Source organism: Eubalaena glacialis, chromosome 15 (genome assembly GCF_028564815.1).
Source record: "Eubalaena glacialis isolate mEubGla1 chromosome 15, mEubGla1.1.hap2.+ XY, whole genome shotgun sequence".
In the NCBI taxonomy this organism is placed as follows: Eukaryota; Metazoa; Chordata; class Mammalia; order Artiodactyla; family Balaenidae; genus Eubalaena; species Eubalaena glacialis.
The window spans coordinates 76,463,494-76,487,908 of NC_083730.1; the positions used below are offsets into that span (position 1 = coordinate 76,463,494).

The 24,415-nt window shown below is 44.6% G+C and overlaps 2 protein-coding genes across 4 annotated transcripts in view; both read left to right on the forward strand.

Moving 5' to 3' along the window:
- The window catches only part of LOC133074924 (beta-adrenergic receptor kinase 2), a 116,511-nt gene extending 103,834 nt beyond the window's left edge, over positions 1–12,677 (forward strand). Inside the window, exons 16-21 of the mRNA XM_061168878.1 lie at positions 160–226; positions 973–1,068; positions 4,021–4,183; positions 7,681–7,817; positions 10,193–10,306; positions 11,268–12,677. Coding sequence (XP_061024861.1) covers positions 160–226; positions 973–1,068; positions 4,021–4,183; positions 7,681–7,817; positions 10,193–10,306; positions 11,268–11,429 — 739 coding nt within the window. The 3' untranslated portion in view covers positions 11,430–12,677. The remainder of the gene's footprint in view (positions 1–159; positions 227–972; positions 1,069–4,020; positions 4,184–7,680; positions 7,818–10,192; positions 10,307–11,267) is intronic.
- Positions 12,678–23,143: 10,466 nt separating this feature from the next.
- LOC133075663 (unconventional myosin-XVIIIb-like) overlaps positions 23,144–24,415 on the forward strand; it is an 89,303-nt gene continuing 88,031 nt past the window's right edge. For all 3 annotated transcript variants that reach the window (XM_061170015.1, XM_061170016.1, XM_061170014.1), the window contains exon 1: positions 23,144–23,297. The gene's annotated coding sequence lies outside the window, so the exon portion shown is untranslated. The remainder of the gene's footprint in view (positions 23,298–24,415) is intronic.

Below are 24,415 nucleotides of genomic sequence, written 5' to 3' on the forward strand. Positions count from 1 at the left end.
TGGATTGCTTCGAAAGAAGCATATTTTACTTGCTGTCTTAAAGAGCTGGAAATAGTTGTCCCTGTGTGTTCTGTAATAGGAGATAATTTTTGCAAACCGTTTCTTAGATTTCCGAATGCATATTTACTTACCACTGCTGTGACTCCCTCTCTCCCGCAGTGCACAGGAACTAAAAACGCATGACTTCTTCAGAGGCATCGACTGGCAGCAAGTCTACCTGCAGAAGGTACTCCTGCTGGGACCCCACCCTGGGTACCACCCCCACTGTGCTCTCCATCTGCATCTCTGTATGCATCTCTACGTCCTGGCTCTGTCTCCAGGGTCCACCCCAGCTCTCCATCCACAGCCCTGCTTCTTGCTCTCCTATCCACGTGCTGCCGTATGGCTCATTCCCTTTGGAACAACTTCTCTTTGTTTATATGTAAAAATGTACGAGAAACGTTTGTCATACACTTAGATACTTTTGAGCCCAGCACCCCATAATTTAAGAATTAGCATGATTGTATAGTGACATAATCCCCTTGGCTTATTTTAAGGTACTTTTTAATATTCTCATTGATTCAGGAAGACACCCCAGATTAAAGTTGTTGTTTTTTTCTCATTGTTGATGATCATCTTTGGACTCATCTTTGCATGAACTCAGACCGTTGAGGAATGATGCTCTGTTAGTCCTGCCTAATTAGGAGTAGAGTTGGGCTCTGGTTCAGTCAGCATTGGCCTCGGGACGTTTGTGGGTGTGGGGCACCCCACCCTGCCCCACTGCAGGCGTTAAGCTTCTAGCAAACTGGGTCGTGGGGCTGCATCTCCTTTGGGGGCATTGTGAACTGCGCTGTGATTTGTGTGAGCTTGAGTGAGCCCTGCACGGACTGTGACACCTGGATGTGTTGCACTGAGATCTCTTTATAGACTAGCAGGTTGGGACCGGGCCCTGAGTCACCTAGTAACTGAACCTTTCTTCTCTGGCTCTTCCAGTACCCTCCACCCTTGATCCCTCCCCGGGGGGAAGTCAATGCGGCCGACGCCTTTGACATCGGCTCATTTGATGAAGAGGATACCAAAGGCATCAAGGTACACTGGCAATGCTTGCTTTCAGGTTTTGTTTTTTTTTTTTTGGAGGGTGGGGGATTTTTTTTAATTGGAAATCAGGCTTCATGATTGACTTAGTACTGACCTGTTTATGGACTGTAGCTTACAGATGAATATCCATATATTTGGCGAATGTAGAAGAGGTCAAGACCTGAATTAGAGACTACGACAGCTTTCTTTGGACTGCCTATTTTACATTTGATAAACTGCAAAGTGGTCACATTCTTATTGATTTGGATAGATTGATGGTTGATAGAAAACTCAGACGTGTTATGAAGCAGGGAAAAACAGCCGGGTGATGGCAAACGTACTTGGCCTCATGCCAGACAGCCAGTCATCTTAGTTCTCCCAAATATCCCGGTTTCTCTGTGTCCGGATGAAAAGAGCAAACAGCGTGAATCATTTTGCATTTGTCAATCAAAAGTGAAATAATCACGGTTTTGTTTTTTTTTAATATATATAGCATCTTCCGCATTTTTCACACTGGTTCCTATCATTATTTTCCAAGTAGACAGGGCATAATTAGAGGTGGTGGGTGAGTCATGGGAGAAAGTCACCCTCTTTTGGATGCCGAGTCAGAGCGTGTCACTACACGTCAAGTTCTCACTGCCCCCACTTTCTCAGCTTCTCCCAGCGTCTCCCCTCTCCCTCCGAGAGGCCCCCCTGCCCGCGTCTTCTCAGCTGCCTGCATTTATGGCCTTGTGTCAGCCCCCTGGGCTTTCCTGCCAGGCAGCTGTACAGGTGACGGGGGTGCTCACGTGGCCAGTTTCCCAGGATGGCAGGATGGGGAGTGGCAGGGAAGGTCAGGTGAAACACAGCGGAGAGGGCCTGGTCTGAGCCGTGGTTCCCCTGGGGACAGCAGCGTGACCACTGTGCCGACGCTCGGCATCTTCTGTGGCCTGGACAGACAGGACCACCCTATAGCTTCAGGAACAGTCCCTTTACAGAGTTATCTAAAAGGATCACTGCTGTCACAGTAGAATTTTGTCATCAGACATACTTCTCTCTAGCAAAGGGCACTAAAAGGAAAACGAATATCACGTGGGAGCCTGTGAAAATTTTGTTGTTCAAAAGAGAGTCTTATGCTTTCAATTTTGTCAACTGTACTCTGGGCTTTGGAGTCAGACACACTGGCCTCAGATCTGCACTTATTACCTAAGAGAATCAGGGCCATTTAGGGAACCTCGGGAGCATTGGTTTTCTTGCCTGTGAAGTGAGTGGTTTCATTGCCAGGCCTCCTCTGTGGGTGGGTCACCTGTGTCAGCCTCCTGGCATGTACACTAGGAGTTTCTGTTGTGGTGGTTTTGCTTCTTGCGGAACCAGAGCTGAGAAGGCTGTGTCTCTTAAAATGTAGCCAAAATAATACGTTGTTCTTTAAGGAGAAAAAAAAAAGCTCACTTCATGTAGAGCTTTGTTTTATTCATTTTTCACATAGGCCGAGTCATAAAGACCAAGGCTCTCTGACCTTACAGGAGATGGAACTGTTTGTATATAAAGCAGAGTTGTCCATTTCAGAGCAACTACTTTGGAAAGGAGGGTGTTTTCACTTTTGCCAAACTCTGCAGAATCTGCCCCAGTGTCCCTCATCACAGGGTGCTCTCCTGGCCTTGATGCTCTAACACTGCACCGCACACACACATACACACACACGCATGAGCGTGTTCACACTCAGGACACACAAAGGTTTCAGCGCCAGGCTTGGTTTGGGCGTCTGAAGAAAGCTGAAAGGGGAAAAACTGTACACATTTTGATCTCAGAATCAGCACGTTAGGATGACAAGTCAGTAAGGGTGGGTGGAGAAAATCCTGATTGGGACCAGGATGCAGGTTCCTCCAGTGGTTCAGTGATTCACTAAAGGCCTGTGGGCAAGAGCCTCACCCTTGGTCTTTCTCCCTTTTCCTTCTAAATAACTTGCCTCTCTCCTGTACTTATCTCTCAGGCAAGGGAGTAAACGAGTCAAGCTTCTAGGGAGATCCCTGCTTTTGAAAGACAGGGCTATTTTTTCCTTTCAGTAGGATCGCTTGTCTTTCTGCCACAAAACTGTAACTCAAATCTGTAAAACCATTTTCTTAGCTTGCTTTCAGAGTACAGGGTCACTTGGAGAAGAATGAAGAATTTTGAGTAATAGTTCGGAAGAGAAATGCTATCGTTAAGTGTAATTTTTCTTATAGCACCTCTGAAAGGCCACATTGCCTAAAGTCTCCACGTATCTCGAGACTTATGATCATACTGTTCACCTTGGATTCATTGGAAGGCTCATGGGCTAAATGGTAAATTTGGCCTAGTGGACCTTTTAGTTTTTCTCACTTTACAGAATAATGGTAGCGTGGTTAGAAAGCCCTCCTGGCTTCTCCCTTGTAACTGTATCTAAAACCATAGGGATCTGTTTTCACAAATAAGATATCCTCACTATAATCGAAATTATTTTGTTGCCAGATTCTTGTCATCCTTTAAAGAAAACCCTATATATGTTAGTTTTCATTGGCAAAAATGCTATGAAGATGCTGTAGAAGATTGGGCTGCATCTGACTGACCCAGGGATGGAAGTGAAGTGCCCATAATATATCACCCTGTGTGGATCCCGGTTGTTGGATTGTCTTTCTTTTTTTTTCTTTTTAAAAGATTTTATTGAAGTATAGTTGATGTACAATATTATATAACTTACAGGTGTACAATATAGTGATTAACAACTTTTAAAGGTTATACTCCATTTACAGTCATTATAAAATACTGGCTATCTTCCCCATGTTGTACAGTATATTCCTTGGTCGCTCGATTGTCATTGGCAGAGGTTTATGACAAGTAATAAATTGTCTCTTAATGGTTATAGGCTGTTGTCTAGTTATCTTCCTACACGCAGTTATGGTACTTTTGAATCTGTTGCCTTTGTAAGCATGTTAAATCATACATATCTTGATTTCTTAAAATAATAAGCTTCTTGATTGCGACCAAGAACTCTACAAGAACTTCCCTTTGGTGATCTCTGAGCGCTGGCAGCAGGAAGTGGTGGAAACTGTTTATGAAGCAGTAAATGCAGACACGGATAAAATCGAGGCCAGGAAGAGAGCTAAAAATAAGCAGCTTGGCCACGAAGAAGGTAAAATAGCTGGTGTGTCTGAAGATATTTCTAAAGCAATGAATTTTCAAGATCTCTTGTAAAGCTGAAAATAGTATCTGGGTCATAAAGTACTTTCCAGTAGAGTGGGGGAAATGCCATAAATTGTTTTCATTTTACCTGGCTTGGAAAAGATGAGTGTGAAATGATACTTCAAAGTCTTTAATTTTTTAAAAGTTTTTATTGAAATATAGTTGATTTACAATGTTGTGTTAGTTTCAAGTGTACAGCAAAGTGATTCAGTTATACATATATATATAAATATATACTTGATATTTCAAAGTCTTTATTCCACATATAAATAATATGTATGGAGGTCGTCAGCAGTATTTTGTCAATACAGCTTCTTATCTTGGAGTTTTGGGGCCAATTTGGAAGTTTTCTTCCTTAAAGATTAAGTATCACGGTGTCAGCAACAGGACCAGCCTCCTGGGTGTCTGGCCTGTGTGGTCTCATCAGGCCGCCGACCCAGGTTAATGCTCCGCTGGCACCATCTTGACATTCTTAATAATTTTTTAACGAGCAGCCTGCATTTTCATTTTCCACAGGGCCCCGCAAAGTATGGTGAGGAACTTAGTATTACATGTTTACTTGTCAAGAGACATAAGTGTATATACATACATTTATATTATAAACAGCATGAAAGAGTCACCAGGGCCGAACTGTGGGGAGGGGCCGGAGTGGGCGCGTGGAGGACCCGAGATTATCTAAAGCCACGGGGAAAATGGTGGAAAATTCACCGTCACCATTGCCAGAAAGAGCGACTTATGGCTTTATTCTTTTCTTAAGCTCCCAATTTGGCTTCATACTGTATCTTGTGTGGGCTTTTATTCCTGAATCTTGGCTAAACTCCTTAGGCTTGACCTATTGGCCTCAAAAATACTGGGCAGTTAGTTGCACTGCCTGTGTACCTCCTCATTACTGTAGTGATTGGTTACGTGCTCTTATTTGGAATAAACATGACGAGTACCTCTCCACTCAACTCCATTCATACAATCACAGATAACTATGCCAAAAACCAACAGCAGAAGAAATACCAAGAAGAAGCCATCCCAGCATTAAGAGATATTCCTAATAGTGAAGTAAACCAAATGTTCTTTCTTGCAGCCAAAGAACTTTACGCCAAAAACTGAATTGTATGTAGACTAATACCAAACACTTACTACAAATTTTTGATGTAAAAATTTTGACCATAGTAATTTTGACTATCTTTCTGATTAATATCCAGTATTGAAATGTAAAAAAAAAAAAAAAAGAAGTAAGTTGAACTTCTCTTAGATTAAGTTCTATTAATATTATAAATGTTATCAAATAGTAGTTACTAATGGACAGAATAAGTAAAATCCTGCATTACCATATAGCAAGTATCCCTTCCCCAAAAAAAAGAAAAAGAAAAAAGAGTCACCAAGCCATATTTTTTTTTAATTAATTAATTTATTTATTTTTGGCTGTGTTGGGTCTTCGTTTCTGTGCGAGGGCTTTCTCTAGTTGCGGCAAGCGGGGGCCACTCTTCATCGCGGTGCGTGGGCCTTGCACTGTCGAGGCCTCTCTTGTTGCGGAGCACAGGCTCCAGACGCGCAGGCTCAGTAGTTGTGGCTCACGGGCCTAGTTGCTCCGCGACATGTGGCATTTTCCCAGACCAGGGCTCGAACCCGTGTCCCCTGCATTGGCAGGCAGATTCTCAACCACTGCGCCACCAGGGAAGCCCGAAGCCATATCTTTATTTCCATATTTGAGTGCCCTATTAGGATTTCCAAAGGAGAATATATAACATCCAGTATTAAATAAATCAGTCATCTTTGATTCACCAAATATTACCACTCTTGACTTTTCTAAGACTTTATGGATTTTGGATATTTAAACTTACTGTGGTTAGTGATGAAGATAGCTTTTTGTTTTACTTCTAAGCAAAGACCTTTCTGAGGTTAACGTATAATAAGAATGACCGGAAACAATTTCAGTCTGTGAACAATTTGCTTTGGTGGGGGTATCTTGGTGCAGGATTCCTGGGTCTTGTCGACCATTCCCCAGTAGCATTTATCATCTGTTTAGGAAAGTGTCCACCATCCTGGATGAATGACTCCTTACCTAAAAGTCACCTGAGTGCACCAAGGGAACGTGACAGCCCTTTAACTGTGTTCACCTCCATTCTGCAGGGAAAGGGGCTTTATTTCTAAGCCATTCTTGAGAGAATGGGTCCACTGAGATCACTCTGGACCACGTTTGCTGTTACGGATTTTACACAGGAAATTATAGCCTCAGTAGTTTGCTCAAGGGAGAGCCACGATGTCACTAGAATCTTGACAAATTGGACCCAGAAAAAAATATGTATGTTAATGACCTTGTTGAAGTATAGCCTTTTAATTAGAGCTGTAATTAGAACGTCTAGCAAATTAATGAATTATTCTCACATGTAATTAAGTAATTTAGGAATAACTAGATCTTGGTTGAAGATCTCAGAAGTCACCCTTAAAGTAAAATATAGTCTAGGATTAGATATCTGAAGTAAAAATATAAGACGTATACTTTAAATGTACTTGACAAATGCAGACACCTTTTCCATTAAAATGGCAACTCCGTGAACCACACCCCATCACCACGGACCCTCCCGAGGCCCCCCCCCCTTCATTCTTTTCCTTCCTGCTTGTGTCCAAGTGACACAACATGGGTTTTGCTTATTTGTTTATTACCTGAATCTCCCACTAGAATGTAAGCTCCCTGAAGGCGAGGACTTTTGTCTCTTTTATCCACTGCTGTGTCCAGAATGCCTAGCACATGCCCAGCACCTAGGCATTCATTCCCTTCATAGTTGAACGAATGAGTGAGTGAGTGAATGAATGATTTAACACAATCACCAAAGCCTCTAAGGAAGGCAAAGTAAGCCACTTAAAATTGACCTTTTTTTTTTTTTCAGACAATACTTTGCTGTAAAAATGTAATCAGAACTCAACATGCATGTGAATTAGCTTGGCCTCCCTACATAACCATATATATGAAGGATAATTATAACCTTAAGTGGAGGAAAGACCAGTTTTTGACCCTTGTGTTACTTTGGCTTCTTTGGACAAGAAAATCCCCTCTCTGTTATTTTTTTAAATAACATTAAAGGGAGAAGCCCAATTCCATATAAAGGCAAAGGTACTTTGGGCATAGCTTGAGTTTAATCACTCTCTATTCCCCAATTATCACCCTACATAATGAAAAAATATTTATCAAACAAACTTTGACCCTCTCAGAGCAATAGAGGAACATCATGAATTTATCAGAATTTTGAGAAACAGCCATTTAGTATGTTAGTAGAGAGCTGAAGAGACCTGTTCTTTAATGTGTTTAAAACTAAAATAATGATTTCTGTAGTGTGTTCTCTTTATAGAAACTTGCTCTTTTTCTAAAAAGTGTGTCATTCTTTTTTTCTGAGAAGCATATAGACATTCTGTTTCAGACCCTGCTAAATTTCATCGTTGTGTTCCGTGCCTCAGATTACGCTCTGGGAAGAGACTGCATCATGCACGGGTACATGCTGAAGCTGGGAAACCCATTCCTGACTCAGTGGCAGCGTCGATATTTTTACCTCTTTCCAAACAGACTTGAATGGAGAGGAGAGGGCGAGTCACGAGTAAGTCTGTAGCATCTTCCCGAGCACTCGTTTCCGTGGTGATTTCACATCGCCGGCATGTTTTCTCAAATCTCCCTCTAGCTCCCATATCTCTTTTAACATGTATACATGAGATTTTCATGTTCAGACATTAACTTTTAAATTTCTGAGTCAAGGAAGGATTTGGTGCTACCTGAAAATAGGAGGTGCCTTCCAGGGAAGTCAAAGCAGACAGGTTTGAGGAGGGCTGGAGAGTGGTTAGGTGGATCAAAAAAGGGGAAAAAACTGGGACTTTGGAGTCAGAGGTGTTTAAATCCACTGCTCCGTGTCTCTGGGACTTGGAGCACATTATGTCGACTGAGCCTCAGTTTCCTCATCTGTAAAACGGGAGAAGTAGAAATGGTAACGACTACTACAATTGTTGCAGATTTATCTTGGGCCTGGTGCTGTAGACACACAGACACAAACACACACACAGACATGCACACACACACTTTTAATTTGTTTAGCAACCTTTGAGGCCCAACCCTTATAAAGAGAGAACCAGGGCTTAGAGAGGGAAGGTCTGGCACCAGTGACAGGTGTGTGGGTGAGGAGTGATTCCGACCGGGGTCTGCCTGTGCCCCGTGTCTCCATTACGAGGCCTCCCTGAGTTGGGGTTGAGTAAGACAAGGTCTGCGGTGCAGGCCGAGAAGCTTGGCACCGAGGCCAGGGCACCTGACCCCCCTCCTGTTGTCTCCACCTTGCTGGAAAATCGGAAGTGGGTTTTATCGTATTAGATGGGAAGATACAGCCACCCTGTAAGGTCCTTTCGAGAGCTAATGTTAGTGAACAAGAAAAGAGAAATTTCCCATCTACACCGTCCCTCGTAGCAAGTAGGGCAGCATTTATTAAGCGTCTGCTGTGTGAAGCGCCCAGGGCTTGTCACCATGGAAGGTGGCAACCCATGTGGAAGGAGTTCTGCTCTTGAGGAGGGAATGGTTGTCATCATAAGCAGGACAGTGGTCCCAACTGTGAAAAACATAGTTGGTGTATTGGAATATGGCCCCTGTATCAGAATATAGCTCTCTACTGGCCAGAGCATGGAAAATGGTGAGCCCAAATCTGGTGTGTTTGACTTTGGAATGTGTTTTGCAAATCCTTGTTGGTGAAGATGCCATTTAATTACAAGTGATTGCTACTGTGTATGACCACATTCTTCATAAATGACCATGATCTTCTCACTATTACTAGTGCCATAGAAGTCATTTTCTAAAAATTCATACATCTAGGATCTGAGTTATGATTAATAAGACTCTGTGGGGGTCCTGAATTATAACTCAGGTACTGGTAAGTATTGTATAATATAAAATATACATATTACATAGAACATGTGTATATGATTATACATAAATACAAGATAATTATATTTTGTATAATATTACATATGTATTTTTTACATTATAGAATACTTACTGGCACCTGAGTTATAATTCATACATATATCATTATGTAATGTTTATTTCCAGATAATGAGTGGCCCTGGGCATAGTATGCGTTTACTATGCTATCTACTGGTCAGTCACTGTTGTACACTTTGAAAGGAAATTGTCTCGCTTTTCAGGATATTCGAAAACTAAAACAAAAATCTTCTGTTGCTTACCATTGGATATGATAAATTATCTTGGTTTTAAAAGAGTCAGCATTTAGCGTTGATTCACGAAGCTACGTAACGTGGCTGGGTAGATTCGTAAGTTTAAGTAAGGGAAAAAGAAAACGTGGGTTTATGATGGTGTTGTTTTTCATTTAGGATTCCTGGAGTATTTATCCCAAAAAACATAAAATGGTAAGGTGCTCAGAGACACTGTAGCATTCACCGGAAGCAGTGATGCTGTAGACCCAGCGGGACAGTCGTTTAAGGACGTCACCTGTGTTTATAACATCATTTCGATATGATCAAAATATCAGTCGCTTACAAGCTAGCGTGACCGAACTTCTACTGGGCTGCTGGGTTCAAAGCCAGCGACATACCTCTCGCTCACGCAGATTGTAGGTAGCGACGTCATTGTTCCCTCATAGCAGGATTGATCGTGTCTAGGCAAGTGTGTGATGCAGGAAAGGTACGTGTGATTCACACTCATCCCCACATCAGTACTGTGCTTAGGGAACAGCTTTGCTTTCTGCCTTATAGAGATGTTCCTTTCTTTGCAGCTTTCTTTGAGATGTTATATTTTGAATTTTCGTACATTTTTTTTGTAGTCATTTCCCCCCACTTCTAGAATATCATCAAAGAAAGAAAGATGCTGATTTTTTTTCTTTACTTTTTCTAAGCTGGTAGTTTTCAGTATTATTTATTAACTTAATTTAAGGAGTCATGCAATAATGTGAAGTAACTTATCTTTTATTTTTACGGTCAGCAAAATTTACTGACAATGGAACAGATTGTGTCTGTGGAAGAAACTCAGATTAAAGACAAAAAGTGCATTTTGTTGAGGATAAAAGGAGGGAAGCAATTTGTCTTGCAGTGTGAGGTGAGTGTTTATTTGTATTTTTTCCAGAGGTGAAAGTTAGAGCAATTATATAAACATTCACCAAAGGTGCCTGCTGGTTATCAAACATTTTCTTACTCCATGCTTTATCACTCACGAACTTAGCAAGAATGTTGGAAGATACAAGGATCTCAGCAAATTAACAGTTATTTTAGAAGAAGTGTTTCTTAGAAAATGGCAGGAGGAAGGACAGGAAATAAAGTGATTACCCTATCTGGAAACCATCCAGTATTTAATAGGAGCCTTGAATTTTATTTGTTCACAGTTTTCCAGATCTGACCTGATCTTTCAGCATGTTTGAAGTTGAGGTTTGTGTGTTGAAATAAACATAAGATCCCCAAGTAACTCTTAACAGGGGAAATGCCATCTTTCTCTCCCCAAAGTTCTATTGTAGCCCGAACTTAATTCCTGAACACTTCTCTTGGGGTGTGGGGGGATGTTTGGGGGGGGTGAGAAAAGAGCGTATTTAGAGAGAGAAAACAGTAGTAGATACAAAGACGTGTTTTCTTCACGACTTCAACACTTTTCTACTGGGTGTGTGTGTGTGTGTGTGTGTGTATGTGTATATGTGCTTGTAAAGAGCATATTTAGAGAGACAAACTAGTAGTTGAAATTTGTCAAAACTCCTCGTGCATTATTTTCTAGACTCGAGTTATTTTAGACATCAGAGATCAAAGGTGATCTTTCAACAAAGTCAAGGCAGCAAGTCTCCTGTGGGGTTGTAGGAGGCCCTTCTGAAGGGCTTGGTCCCTCTTCTGGGCAAGGGGCCCCTGGAGGAAGTTCCTGCGTGACCCCCCCCATTACTCACCGGCCGCGGGGTGGGACATGGGGTGTGCTTTCCCTGGGGGGAAGGGGGTTCCAAGGACTGGCCAGAGGCATCCATGTGTGTCGGCGAAGCCAGTGACACTGTCCCAACTCCTCCACCTCTTGCGTTTGCCTTCAGAGTGACCCGGAGTTTCTGCAGTGGAAGAAAGAGCTGACGGAGACGTTCACCGAGGCCCAGCGGCTGTTACGTCGAGCCCCCAAGTTCCTCAACAAATCCCGCTCGGCCGTCATGGAGCTCTCGAAGCCGCCCCTCTGCCACAGGAACAGCAATGGCCTCTGACCCCTGGCACGGGGAGCGTCCCACGAGATGGCACCTCCTCTGGGAAGTCCGCATGGGCTGCTCGACCCGCGAAGTGGAGCCTTTGGGAGAAGTGTGAGGATGAGAGATGGAGTCGCTCACCTCCGGGGTGCTCTGTGGCTGGGGGGACCCAGGACTCTGAGATGCTCCTACTAGGAGTGGCGACCACCCTCAGGCTTGGGGGCGCCTCCTCCCCTCCTGAGGGCCTCCCGCCACGATCGCATCCATCCGCCCTCGAAACTACTGAAGAAACGAAGTTCTCTTTCTTTGCCACACACTTCTTTTGGTTATAGATGAACCTAGAACTTGAAATGATTCCTACTGATTGTGTCACTTTTTGCATCCGATATCCAATGTATCTCAGGCTTGCCAAGATGGGATCAAACAGTCTGCTGTTCAGGTTGCCCCAGCGTTGCCACGCTCTGTCCATAATCGGCCCCGGCTGGGTTTAGATGTCTTTGCTCCATAGTCCTGGCAGGATGGCAGACCAGCTGGGTGTCTTCTGTGCCCTTGAGAACCAGCATCTCGTTGTCTCGGGGCTTGAAAGCTGCAGAGATTTTCTGAAAGAGCTGCACCTGGGCCCTCCCCGCGGGTGCCGCACCCACGGGTACCAGCCTGCCTCTGACCGGGAGCTTAGGCAGCTGGGACCAAGGGCGTGGGAGCCACTCAACATCGAAGGCGTCAGATGGTAGATGGTTGGAGGCTCACGGTGGCTCTGCAGGAGAGGCAGTGGCGTTTGCATCTCACGGTGACACAGCCATTTTCAAACCATCAAGTCGGTGCACTTCCCCTGGGTGCACAGGACCGCCTGCGGGCGCCCGTCTCAGGCTTGGATGGAAGCCGTCGTGAGACACAGCAACTCTGGTTCCCTCTGGCTGACCTCAGGAAGCATCTGGGTAACGGATGTGTCAAGGAAGGAAACTCCGTTTTACCTTTTAGTGTAATTTAAAAATGAATTTTATTGAAAAAAGAATGCTGAAGACGAATGTGTCAGAATGGGTTAACTGTGTATATTGACTTGCATTGTCGTTCAACTGTCATTAGCGAATAATTCTCTGCCCTGGCGGGTTGTTCTGTGACAGCAACGGCCTGATCCCAGTGGCCTCCTCTCCCCGTGGTTCGTTTCATGTCCCAAATAAGTGCTGGTTTATAAGAACCAGTGTGTTTCCCAGCCAAGTCCTCCGTGTCATCAGACTAAAAATAATAACAATAATTTTCAGAGTCCACGTATTTGTCCTTTCTTAGTGCAGTTTTATTGTCTGTTTCTGAGTCGACTACTAACAATATAAATAACTTGACATCGTAATTATCTGCATCCTGTCCTCGATATTTTTAGTGGTTCCAAATCTTTGTGTTTATATTTGTGTGCCGCACTCACTGGGAAAGTAAGTCCTTTTTAATGAAACGATATCTTGAGAGTTTGGAAGATAATTACCGAAAGAGCCTTTTATTTCATAGGAGTTACCTTGGAAAAGAAACTTTGAGGTTCACTATTTATCTCAACTACTAGTTGGAATTTAGCATACATGTTCTACTATCTGCTGTTTCCAGTATAGAAGTTGGGGGCTACTATTTACATGGATTCCCCTGATTTAAAAGGGAAGAATAGTATTCAAATTGTGTTTTTAAAAAAAATTTTTTTAAATTAAAAAAATAAAAAACCACCAGAGATAGAAAAGCTGTTCATGACAAGTGAGCATCTCCCCAGGCATGGTTGATTGTCACTGTCACCGCTGTAGTTAGTTACTGGCTCCATCACAAGGTCACATGTGCTCAGCACCTATGGTTCAGAGATGGGTAATTACAGTTTAGAAATTGCTGAGCCTCCTGCCTCTGCTGGACAGAGTATAGATGTAGCCTCACGTGGAGAAGGTGCATGAACTCCTTGAGGGTCTGGGCTTAGCGTCTCACGTTCCATACCCAGGGCACCAGCTACGCTGATTCGCATCTCTGAAAAATATCATTTAAGCTCTGGAGTAGAACATAAGGTTGTCTTTCCTTTGCAAAAGAAAAATGAATTGGAAATATTCTGAGAGCCCTTTCGCCTCGCCTCAGATTTATTCCAAGTGAACTTTTACACTCCCTCAAGTTTGATGGGTAACGACAGGGCTGAGGAGTGCATTACGTGGATGTGATTTATTAAAAGTGCTCTGTGAGGTTAGGATGAGTGGCTTTTTAGGGGGAGGTCCGTGTTTGTGTTTGGGGTTTGGCAGCCTGGAGAGGCCAGTCTTCCTCCTGAACTCGTGCCTGCAGCCCTTCTGAGGGGGTAAGTGTTTCTGCTGCCAGATGGAAGGCGCTTCCAGGACCCTTCTGTGCCAGCACCTGGTGCCCCCGTGGCCAAAGAAGTCGGTTGGTTTAGGAGTCTTGGTATACGTGGCTGTTTTAGGTCTTAATGTTTGACCCTACCTACGTTTGGAGTGTTAAAAAGGGCAAAATTGAGCACATGTGTTATCATTATTTTAGATTTATTTGGTTGGGATATTTTCACATTGTCAGAAAAAATCATTGACGTTGATATTTTTGTAAAATTATGTTAGTGTCTTGATTTCATAATTCAAAGGAATCATTAAAGTAAAGCCTAAAAATAATAGATTAAGCTGCTCTACTCTACACCATATATGGAATGAATTAAAAACTTTTGGGAATCCAAGGTTATTTTTTTTTAACCTAAAACATTCTCTTTGGTGCATTTATTCCCTTATGTCATTGGGGCTCATGGTTTTTCCTTCTCTATCGTGTTTAAGTACAATTTTTCAGCAAAACTGCTAGAAATCAGCTGTTGTTTCACTTGCTAATGTGAATGTTTCACTTCCTGTGCCTCTGATTGGTCAATTCACGGACATGACAATTTCAAATTCTATATGTAAAGAGAAGGGGCAAATGTCTAGGCTCGCTGAAGAAAGGAAGCGTTCTGCTCAAGAAAGACAGCAACAAAGCTGGAAAAGCAAATAGAGCAACGACCACAAACAACCATCTGTTCAAAGCAAGAGTTAGCTTTGATTTGCGCTTTGAAATGTGCTGTACAGATACTAAAAACAATTGTTTGAAGGCTCACACTGGCCATTAAAAAATATCATTGACCAATTGACAATGTGGTTTAACTCTCAAGAAGATCAAAGTGTGTTTTTTTCTAATGATTTTTTATTTCATTCAGAATTTATAGTTGGGCCAGTCGAATACAACATTTGACTTTTCAGCGGAATTGATTTTTCTGATGTTTCAAAAATTTAACCTATCAAGAAAAGAAAATTCTCAAAGTTGGACTTTTTTTGCTTGACGTAAATATGTTAAAAAATTTGCAGTGTGCTGGTGTAAGATAAGGCTTATCTTGTATGATTTAATTTATATGTAATTCTTCTCAGTTTCATTCAGGGACTCATATCTGTGTCATTCAGAGATGCTTGGGGAAGGAACTCCTCCCCTCCCAGGGGATGGATGTGTTCTTTGTACCCAGAGAGGAGTTGGGCTTCATTGGGATCTGTGACACACGCTGGGACGTGGATGGAGTGGGGGTCACAGAAGGCAGGATCCTGGTAGAGATGGGGCAAAGGAAAAAAGGAGTTAATTCGCTGGGAAAAGCCAATTTCCTTACACCATAAAGCACCAGGGAAATTACAGTTGAACTTGGTGCTTTGGGGTGGTTTTCCCCTTATAACAAGAAGAGTTGAATAGTAACTATTTTAAGACTCGGTCGCTTTAGTTTTGAATATGGAGCTGCTGGACTTATAAGAGGCTGTTTGCTTTCCACCAGGACTTTCTGTAGAAATGAGGTTGCCGGTTGCCCCTGCTTGTCATCCAGCACCCTTGGGGAAGGCACACGGGACCCAGAGCTGATGCCCCATCTTGGTGTGTGCGCCTTGCAGCCAATCAGGGGAGGGGGAGAAGGCCAGAGGTGGGGTGTGGGCTGCTGTCACCCTGTCAGTCAGGTGGGGACATTGCTGCACACCCACTGAAGGTACCGTAATTCCCCTACAGTGACAAGACTGGGCTTGCTGCTTGAGCCAAGCAGAGTGAGCTTTACTTTTCAAAACATTTTTTCTTCCTAAAGCGCTAACATGATTTCCCTCCCGCATCAGGTTAACTTGAGAAGCTTTAATTAATTAATCACTTAAATTCATGTTAATATGAATTTTTTGTATCCAGGCCACATTTTTAAAAATTTACTGTAGAAAGAATGAAAGTTGAAGTCTAAAATGATACTTCTTGGCTTCCTCGAGTCATAATGGCCTTTAGATTTCCTTCATCCTCAAAGACTAAGAGAGCTGTTCTTTGACAGCCGAGGAACAGGGATGCCCAACTCTGGCAGCGTCCAAAGGCCTGGGGGCATGAGTGACCGGCCACTTCACTGGCCTGGCCGGGTTAGCACTTACTGATAAATGTAGCAGCCCAAATTTTAAATTGCCTTTATTTAAAAAAACACGCACACACTACAGAAAATGGATTAACGTGTATCATTCCATCAAAACCATATAGGAAAAACCTGCATTTTAGAGTTAAATGACTCACGTTCTTATAGTAAACTCTCTTATATCTAACAAATCTCAAAATCATCTCTGAAAAACTGGTAACTATGCTTCCAATTTTAATTTTGTCCTAATATAAAATGTCTCTCATGTAAGGGGTAGGGAATGGGGAAATATTTCTAATCGTGTATTCATATTCCAAAGGACTTGAAATTCAACTTCTTGTTTCTTAGTTGATTATATTCCATGATGTACATATTTATGTGGTTTATAAGCTAAGCACTGGCCTTTTTTTTTTTTTTAGTTCTATTGTTAAATTGTATTTTTCTATGTTTTAACAAATTATAATAGATTTGGCTTTTTTCTGGGTAGCATAAAGATTGCCAAACTACATATATATATATAAAAACAAGAGTTCTATTTTAGCACAAAAGCATTTTATATTATTTATTGAATCCTTCAGTTCTCATCAAAAACATTGCTTACCGCTTCTGCCCCTTTTTATTTGTATAGTTTGTTATTTAAGGAAATGCAGTCCTTTCTGTTTCTGTTTTTTTTTTTTTTCCACAAAATAAAATTGAAACAAAGCGTATAGCAATGTGGGGTGGACATCCCTTCTCACGGCCATGGACTGTTTCAACAATAGCTTAACCCTCTGATCTGTGCTGAGAGGCAAGCGCACTTCTTGGGGTAACATCTGACAGTGAACTTGTGGTGAAATAACTGCTTTCATCTACCTCTTCCGAAGGCCCCCTGCTTGTTGACAGGTTCCTCGAATGCTTGATTCTACACTGGCTCCATCATAAAAGAATGTCAGGAAAGTGTATAGCCGTCCTTCCCTCGTGATGTAGATTTCACCGTGTCGTGTAGGGGCCCCAGCGAGCAGGGCAGGTAGATACCATCCCTTCTGTATGGTCAGCCTTCAGGAGCTGCAGTTCACCTGCAGAGCATCATTTCTGATTCTTCTTGTTCCAAGTCCCCCCAGTCGGTCTCGCCATTGCCTCTAGATTTGACTAGATTGCACTTGATTCATCAACTACTAAATGGAAGCTGCTTCTTCCACATTCTTTAGAAACGGCCCTGCTGGGTTTTAAAACAGCACTTCTGGGAGCAGCACATTCGAACGTGACTCTTCCCCCCTTGCCGTTTCAAAATGGTTTGGGATATGGGCTCGTCTATGGTTAAAAGGGTCCACGTGAAATAGAGTGAAGATCGGTCCCTGTGAGATGGGGTCCCTCCTCACATGCTGATGTTTTTCTCTCCCTGTTGCCCTAGCTGCACAGCCATCCACGTGGTCACATATTTGCTCTGTTCATGGCCAAGTGTAATGCCCTTTAAGAAATAAATCTGTTTTCTCTCGTGCATTGCTATACCAAGTGAAGCCAGTGAATTCGATATTGTAAGTCTAGATATTGTACCTATTAAATTACCATCTGTTTTTATCTCTTTTCCCATCGATTGTGCCAGTGGAGGTTTACAGTCGCCTCTTAGTATGCGTTTACTAGTGCACGTTTGAAATCGTATCCCACGTAAGATGCTGGTTCAAGTCCGCGGTCACCTGCCCTGTGTGTGGTGTGTCACCATCGGTTAGTTTCACCATCTTTCACGGTTATTTGGGGGCAGTCGGGCTGGTTTTCTGTGTTGATAAATTGCTTATGTAAACCTCAATAAAAAGGATCTGTACAAAGAGACTTACTTCGGTGTGCTATCCCCCCCCCCCCCAACTAAAAACTACATTTCTTTATCAAGCTGTTAGGTCATCAGGAGGTGACTCATTTGTAAGAATCCTAACTTCGGGGGAAATTCATGTAGAGGCTGATTTTATTTTAAAAAAAAAAAAGGGAAGGGAACTGCCAACAAGCATTTCTGCTGATTTCATGGATTCTTGGAGCACAGCCAACTTCAGCATCAAGGTTTGGGAGACTACCTGCTTGTGGAAGACATGGTGCCAGAAAAGAGTCTGGGAAAGCCAGGAGGTCCATCTCGTCTCCAGTTTTTCTAGGACCTATGCCAGGCTCCCCCATGTACTCCCGGGGTGACCTTGGCATCCCTCCCAGAAGTTAAGGCCTCTCACTCTCCATCCCTACTCTCATGAAAACTTCAGGAGAGACCCCGTGGTACATGTCACTTTAAAACAGAAATCCAAGGAAGTGGTGGCCCCAGAGCCACAGCTGCCTGGGCAGAACTGTCTGCTTGTAGGTCCACAGGTCGAGGGTAGGGTAGGCACCTCTGTCCTTGAGGTGGAAACACCTCCTGTCCCTTGCTGGTTCAAGAAAGAAGGACATCATGATTGGTCCATGGAGCCATCCAGTTTCCCTGGAATGTATTTGTGTTTGCCGACTTGAAAACCTCTTAACAAAATAGTTGACAGGAGCCCCAGCTATGGAGCACGTAGTCAGCATCGTAGGCAGAGGTCAGCCGCATGATAGGGCCTTTGGTCTGATGCCATACGTAACCAAGGATTGCTCCTGAGAGCTGCAGAAATCCAGTCACCCCTTGGCGCCCAGGAGGAGAGAGAGCAGCCTGGGGACCCTGCTCTGAGCAAGGTCACTGGGCAACCTCTTTGGTCTTCTGTTTTCTCATCCCTAAATTAAGAGAGTTGAATTAGATGATCTTGAAGGACCATTCTAGCCAAAAACACCCAAGTTTCCGATGAAGGGTAAATGTGAGGGGCTTTGGCTGTACTTGTAGAGCGAAAAGGAAATGCTCTCCCGCACATCCCAGGGCTCCTCCCACGTTGCCTTAAGGATCACTGCTGTGTCACTCTCCCCCTTAAACCGTGCCTTCCTGAACCCTGGAGCCCCTGCTGGTTTACCTGGGCGGAAACCAGGTGTTGAACTGAAGGGGAGGCTTTCTTTTCCTGGCCACTTTCTAACCATGTTGGGTACTGGAGATTGAAAAAAGGTTTTCAGTCCAAATTGTTCAGGCTGGTTATCTCCCGGGATCGGATTAACCAGATAAAACACTGAACCTTCACTCTGTGCTCATGTACGCAGCTGTGGACATGCACGTAATCAAAAAAGCCCATGAGGGGAAATTTACTTAGTGGCTCATATTAATGGATCCCTAACAGGCAAAATGGGAGACAGAGCAGATAATCATGGCAAGGAGACATTTTGCCTAACTTATGGATATCCCAAATGAATGTTTTTTACATTTTTATTCTTATTCTTTAACTTTGGTATGTGGGTAAAATGCCCAGGTCTTCAGGTGTAGAAACGGTGCTGATTTAATAGCCAGTAAAATATGTCTCTATCTGACTGTCAGTCATAGTTTTCTGCATTGGAATTTTCCAAATTTTCTGCCTTTTATGTGTATATTAGTGAAAGATGGAAGAAGATGCATCAGGGGCTACTAGCTTGATCCTGTTTTAAACCTAACTTCTGCCTCATTGTTTCTGTGTGACAGATTTGATGGTTTCACTTCTCTGTCTTGAAATGACCAAGGAGGAATGGAAAAAGAAAGGAACAGAATTATGAACATTCTATTTGTGTAAATTTTGGTCCCTCAATGTAAAATAAGGTCATACGGTCAGAGGCTTAGCTACATAAGCTTAACAAATACATTTGCCCTTTGTAGCTGCCATCGAAAAAGCTTACCTTTTGCATTATAACTTTAAATGGAGTATAATCTATAAAAATTTAGAATTACTATGTTGTACACTTGAAACTAAGATACTATTGTAAATCAACAATACTTCAATAAAAAACAAGTGCCACTTTAGTTAGGCTCAGTGATTAAGTTTATATGTATGGGTTACATGTAATATATATTTGATACAGTCACATTAAAAACAAAAACAAAAAAACACAAAAAATAAAACAAACAAAATAAAAAACCCAAATAAACCACAGTTACATGCACCAATGTCAAAAGGTAACACTGAGTGAAAGAAGAGTGCTCTATCCTTCCATAGGTGTTGATGCCAAGGGCACTCCTTAATTTAAAACATCTGTTCACTAAACTCTGGATACCTACTGGGTATAATCCCTTTCCTCCCATATCAGGCCCACTGAGAAGCTCAGTGGCAGCTCTCCTCTGCTGGCAGCTCCGATGGTATGAAAAACTTTTACAGATCTCCATTCGGTCATTTAGTCACTCAACAAACATCCACTGAGTATCTAGCATGGGCCACACACTCTGGAATGGTCAGTGGGATCAGGATCCCCATTTTACAGAGGGGAGTCTGGAGGCCCAATGAGGTGAGGCCACCTTCCCGGGGTCAGGATTGAGCCAGGCTCTGTGCAGACATGTCATCTCTGTACCTCAGTCAGAGGGCAGGTGTCGGGGGGTTTCCTCTACAGGAGTCTCTCCCACTTCTGCACCCCAGGCTAGTCTTTCATTCATCCGTTACTTTGCTCTCCAGAGATCCCATGAGCACCTACTCAGTGCCTGGCCCTGTGCTGGGTGAATGGGAGACCACAGACTGGTGGGAGATGGACAGACATCTAGAGAAAGCATGATGTGGGACCAGACCCTGGGACACCTGCTCCAGCTCAGTTTCCATACATTTGCTTATTCATTTTGTATGTATTTTTTGAGCACTTACTGTGTACCAGACACTTAAAGAGACACAGACAGTTCCCCTTTATCCTTAAGGGGATCATGACGTACAACACCGGGCCCCGCAGTGGTCACGTGAGAGGATTCTCATGATTGTCAAACGGACAGGCACACACGAGACTGTTCTCCAGTTTATCATCACACACACACGCATACACACACACACAGCTCTCTGATGGCAGTGAGGATGGTAGGAGCCTCAAAATGAAAGAGGCCGATGACAGCACTTAACCATCAGACGCTGGGTGGAAGCAATCATCCTAGTGTGTGATGAGGTCCGGGGAGCAGCGGGGGGCTCCTAGCTCAAAGGACGGATGGAGATGATGAATAGCACCCCAAGGGGCAAAAGACATTGAGCTGCCAACAAGGGTCCCACTCAGAAGAGAAAATAAAGGATAATCAAGCGACTGAAGTCAATTGTCCCAATAAATCGTCACAATCCCTTGGCCATTTTGTGGACCCAGAGCTCACTACCTGAGGAAGAAGAGGTCAGGTGTCCAGGACGAAGGACCAGCAACCCCAGGGCAGGTGTGATCAGTAACGATTCCCTGAGTCTTTGCCCAAGATGACCTACAGCCACTTAGACCACCTGGACACCCTGAAGAATAGCACCAGTGATGCCACGCTAATTGCACCGGAAGCACCAGAAGGGCCAGTTCATTTTCTAGTCCTTTCCTCCCGCACCTAGGGAACAGAGCCTCAAGACAGAAAGATAAATGCTCAACCAGGTGACAAAATGTTGCTTACGAGGCTTCCCTAAATCATAGCACAGTCAGAGCAACACTTGACTGTCCTGGGTGGTGAAAATCTACCACCACGGGTACCAGGGGAATAAAGCAGACTTGCCAGGGGCCCTCAGGGCAGACAGAGCCAAGTTAACTTAACCGTCCCTGTAGGTCTCAGCTTATGAAGACCCCCAGTCCCTGGCCCAGAGATCCACCCCACCATTTAAGACCAACAGCCATGAAAAGATACAAGAGGCAGAAAAACACCATGAAATGAGTTTCAGGACGTGGCACGAGGTGGGTTCATGTTTCAATGTTAGATAATCCAGCACGACATGGAGAAAATAGGTCGAGGGGACTTGTCATCTTCAACCTCTTTGTGTGGAGCAGCCTAAGATGTCCCACACCACCCTCCGTGGGACCCCTGGGGACCCTCCTCAATCTCATGTTGATTGTATAGATAGCCATTTCCAAAGTTGGCTTTACTTTGTGTTTCTATGAACTTCTGTCCAACGCTAATTGTCAACAGCCAGAAGAAAATAATAGTTTCCTTTGGGAAACTATTGCTCAATCAGCCATGGGGACAGCAGAGTTACAACATGTACTGATGGTTGAAATGATTCTTCAGAGAAGCAGTATGTCATGTTCCAATGACCGTGGGCTTCAGAGTCAGGAGGACCTGGATTTGAGTCCTGACTCTACCCCTTGCTAGCTGTGTGGACCTGCACGATATACTTAATCTATGGAAGCCCCTACTTCTCTCCTTCCAGGTGAGATAGGCCGAGACCTGGGGCCCTTTACCAGAGTGTTTGCACCTGGACAAACGTCTTCTGGAGCAACAGAATACAGAGGAACTATAAGGGACTAACATTAACTGCAAGCATGCGCAGCTGGGGTAATTAGGAACAATTAGCTACAGAAAGGCGGCAAACCAACTGCCATTTCTAAGGTGCCGGGAGCAAAAGCCGGCACTGCGCATGATCCCTGCACACGGCTCGGCACCACGAGCGGGTGGGCAGACCACCTAGGCTACGTCTCCTGCCCGACCCACTGATCTGCCCCTACCCTCACCTCATTTAAGGAATCAGCCCGCCCTCCTTGGGGAGCGAGCAAGGGCACCTGTTCCTTGTTCGTGCTCCCTCGTGCTGCAGCATGAGCCCCAATAAAGCCTCGCCTGAATCTCTCATCTGGCCTCTTACCAGTTCCTATTGATTAAAGAGCCCAAGGAGCCGAGGCGGTCACGCAGGCAGTGGACAGAGCACCCTTTTAGAGCATCCTGTTTGCTGTTTAAGACTGTGCCCTCTGGGGTCAGAACTACGTGGGTTCAATTCCTGGCTCTCCACTGCTTTGGGTAAGTCGGTTCATTTTCTGTGCCTCCGTTTCCCCATCTGCGACATGGGAATGGGGAAAACCCTATCTCCTAGGGTTGTCGAGAATAGGACGTGAGTTCATTAAAGACCTCAGGCTGGTGTCCGGGTGAGTGAGAGCGGCTGCATCTTCCTTACACCGAGAGACACCGGCATTCGGTCGAGCTATTTCCTTCCCAGGACCAGCCGGGACATGGAGCCGGGCGCTCCTCCTCACCCAGCTGCTGTGGCCTCCGGTTATCTGCGTGGAGCAGGGGCGGGAGTATGGCTGTGCCGCCGGCCGGGGCCGGGGCGGGAGTGGGGTGGGGTGGGGGGCGGGGGGCGTGGGCGTGGGGTGGGGGGCGTGGGCGGGGGGCGGGGGGGGGGTGGGGTGGGGGCGAAGGCGCTGGCGTCGGGAGCTGTCCCCGCCCCTGTTCCGCACCACCAAATACGTCCATGCGCTCCGACTGCCTGCTCAGCGGCCACCCCGGGCTGCTGCCTCCTGTCCAGACCTGGAGCTCGGCGGCTAACTTTAGAAATGACTTGTCCACTCAGCTGCTGCTATCACATTGGCGTGGGCGAGGACGGGGAGGAGCAGTCAGGGAAGGGGATATGAGTGCCGGCGCCGGGCGGGGAGCTGCTGCCATTTCTTCTCTGTCCCTGCTCTCCTGGCCTGGTGGGTCTCTGCGCTGGGACCTGGGGAGACCCCTCGGACGGGAGTGGATCCTGTGACCTCAGCCCCGGCTGGAGAAGGTACCGTCGGGCTGGGTTTGACGGTGCGCGCCTTGTGAGCGGATAGGCCTAATTTTCCAGAATGTGCTTTGGGGGCTGCGGTGGCCTCTGGTCTTGCCATCTATTTCAGGCCTTTCGGCCTCTGAGCCCTCTTCCCTTTGGCTGGTTGCCTGCTTAGAAAACAAGAGTGTTTCATGGAAGGATTTTATGACCAAACGCTGGGGTGAGGGGATACTTTTAAAGATCACTCTGGTCAGGCCCCAGCTGTTTGCTAATTATTAAATATATTTAGAGTCATGAGATAACCTTCACTTTGGAATCTCAGCCGCCAGACGGCAGGGGTTCATATTTTCCCCTCAGCTACCAGTGGTTTCTGCTTAACTGGGTGTCAGTTGATGGTCAGGAAGCCAAACGCTTCCCCTTTCACGTTTCCAACACTGTTGAGTCTAAGCCTTGATTGTAATGGTTTTTTATTCCATTTCTTCCAAATAAGCATGGGGCGGGAAGGGGGATGGTGGACGGAGGTTTGAGTTTCATGTGGCCCTGACTTGATCCTCTGTCCGAGAGGAGGGGTTTTCTCTCGCTCGCCCGTTGTGGGCATTTCTTTGAATGGAGAAGTGGCACAGGCCTCGGTGGGTGGTGTGGGCAGTGGGCACAGTGGGGAGGGGCTGTGTCTTCACATGGCGCTCCCTCCCTGGAGTTAGGCCTCAGGGCCAATTATGCAACACTGTTCCACAGGGACAGATAACAAAGCCTATTCAAACTCATTATCTCATTTAATCCATTGACAGTCCAGGAGGGGGCATCATACTGTTCCAGTTTTATCGAGGCGAAAACTAAGAATCAGAGAGGGTTAGTGACTTGCCTGGGGTCACAGAGCCACTAAGTGGCGATGGGTCCAGGAATGACTTCTCCTCTTATTCTTCTGTCAACAGTGGGTTGACTCATTTTCTCAATTCTTTCTATATCACATCTATTTACTGTTTGAAGCTAGATTATTTTGCCCTTTTTTCCCCTTAACGCTCCTCTCCACTTGACATGATTCTTCTAGACCAGGGTTTCTTGACCTCAGCACTATTGACATTTGGGACTGAATAATTCTTTGTGGTGGGAGGACTGTCCTGAGCATTGTAGGATGT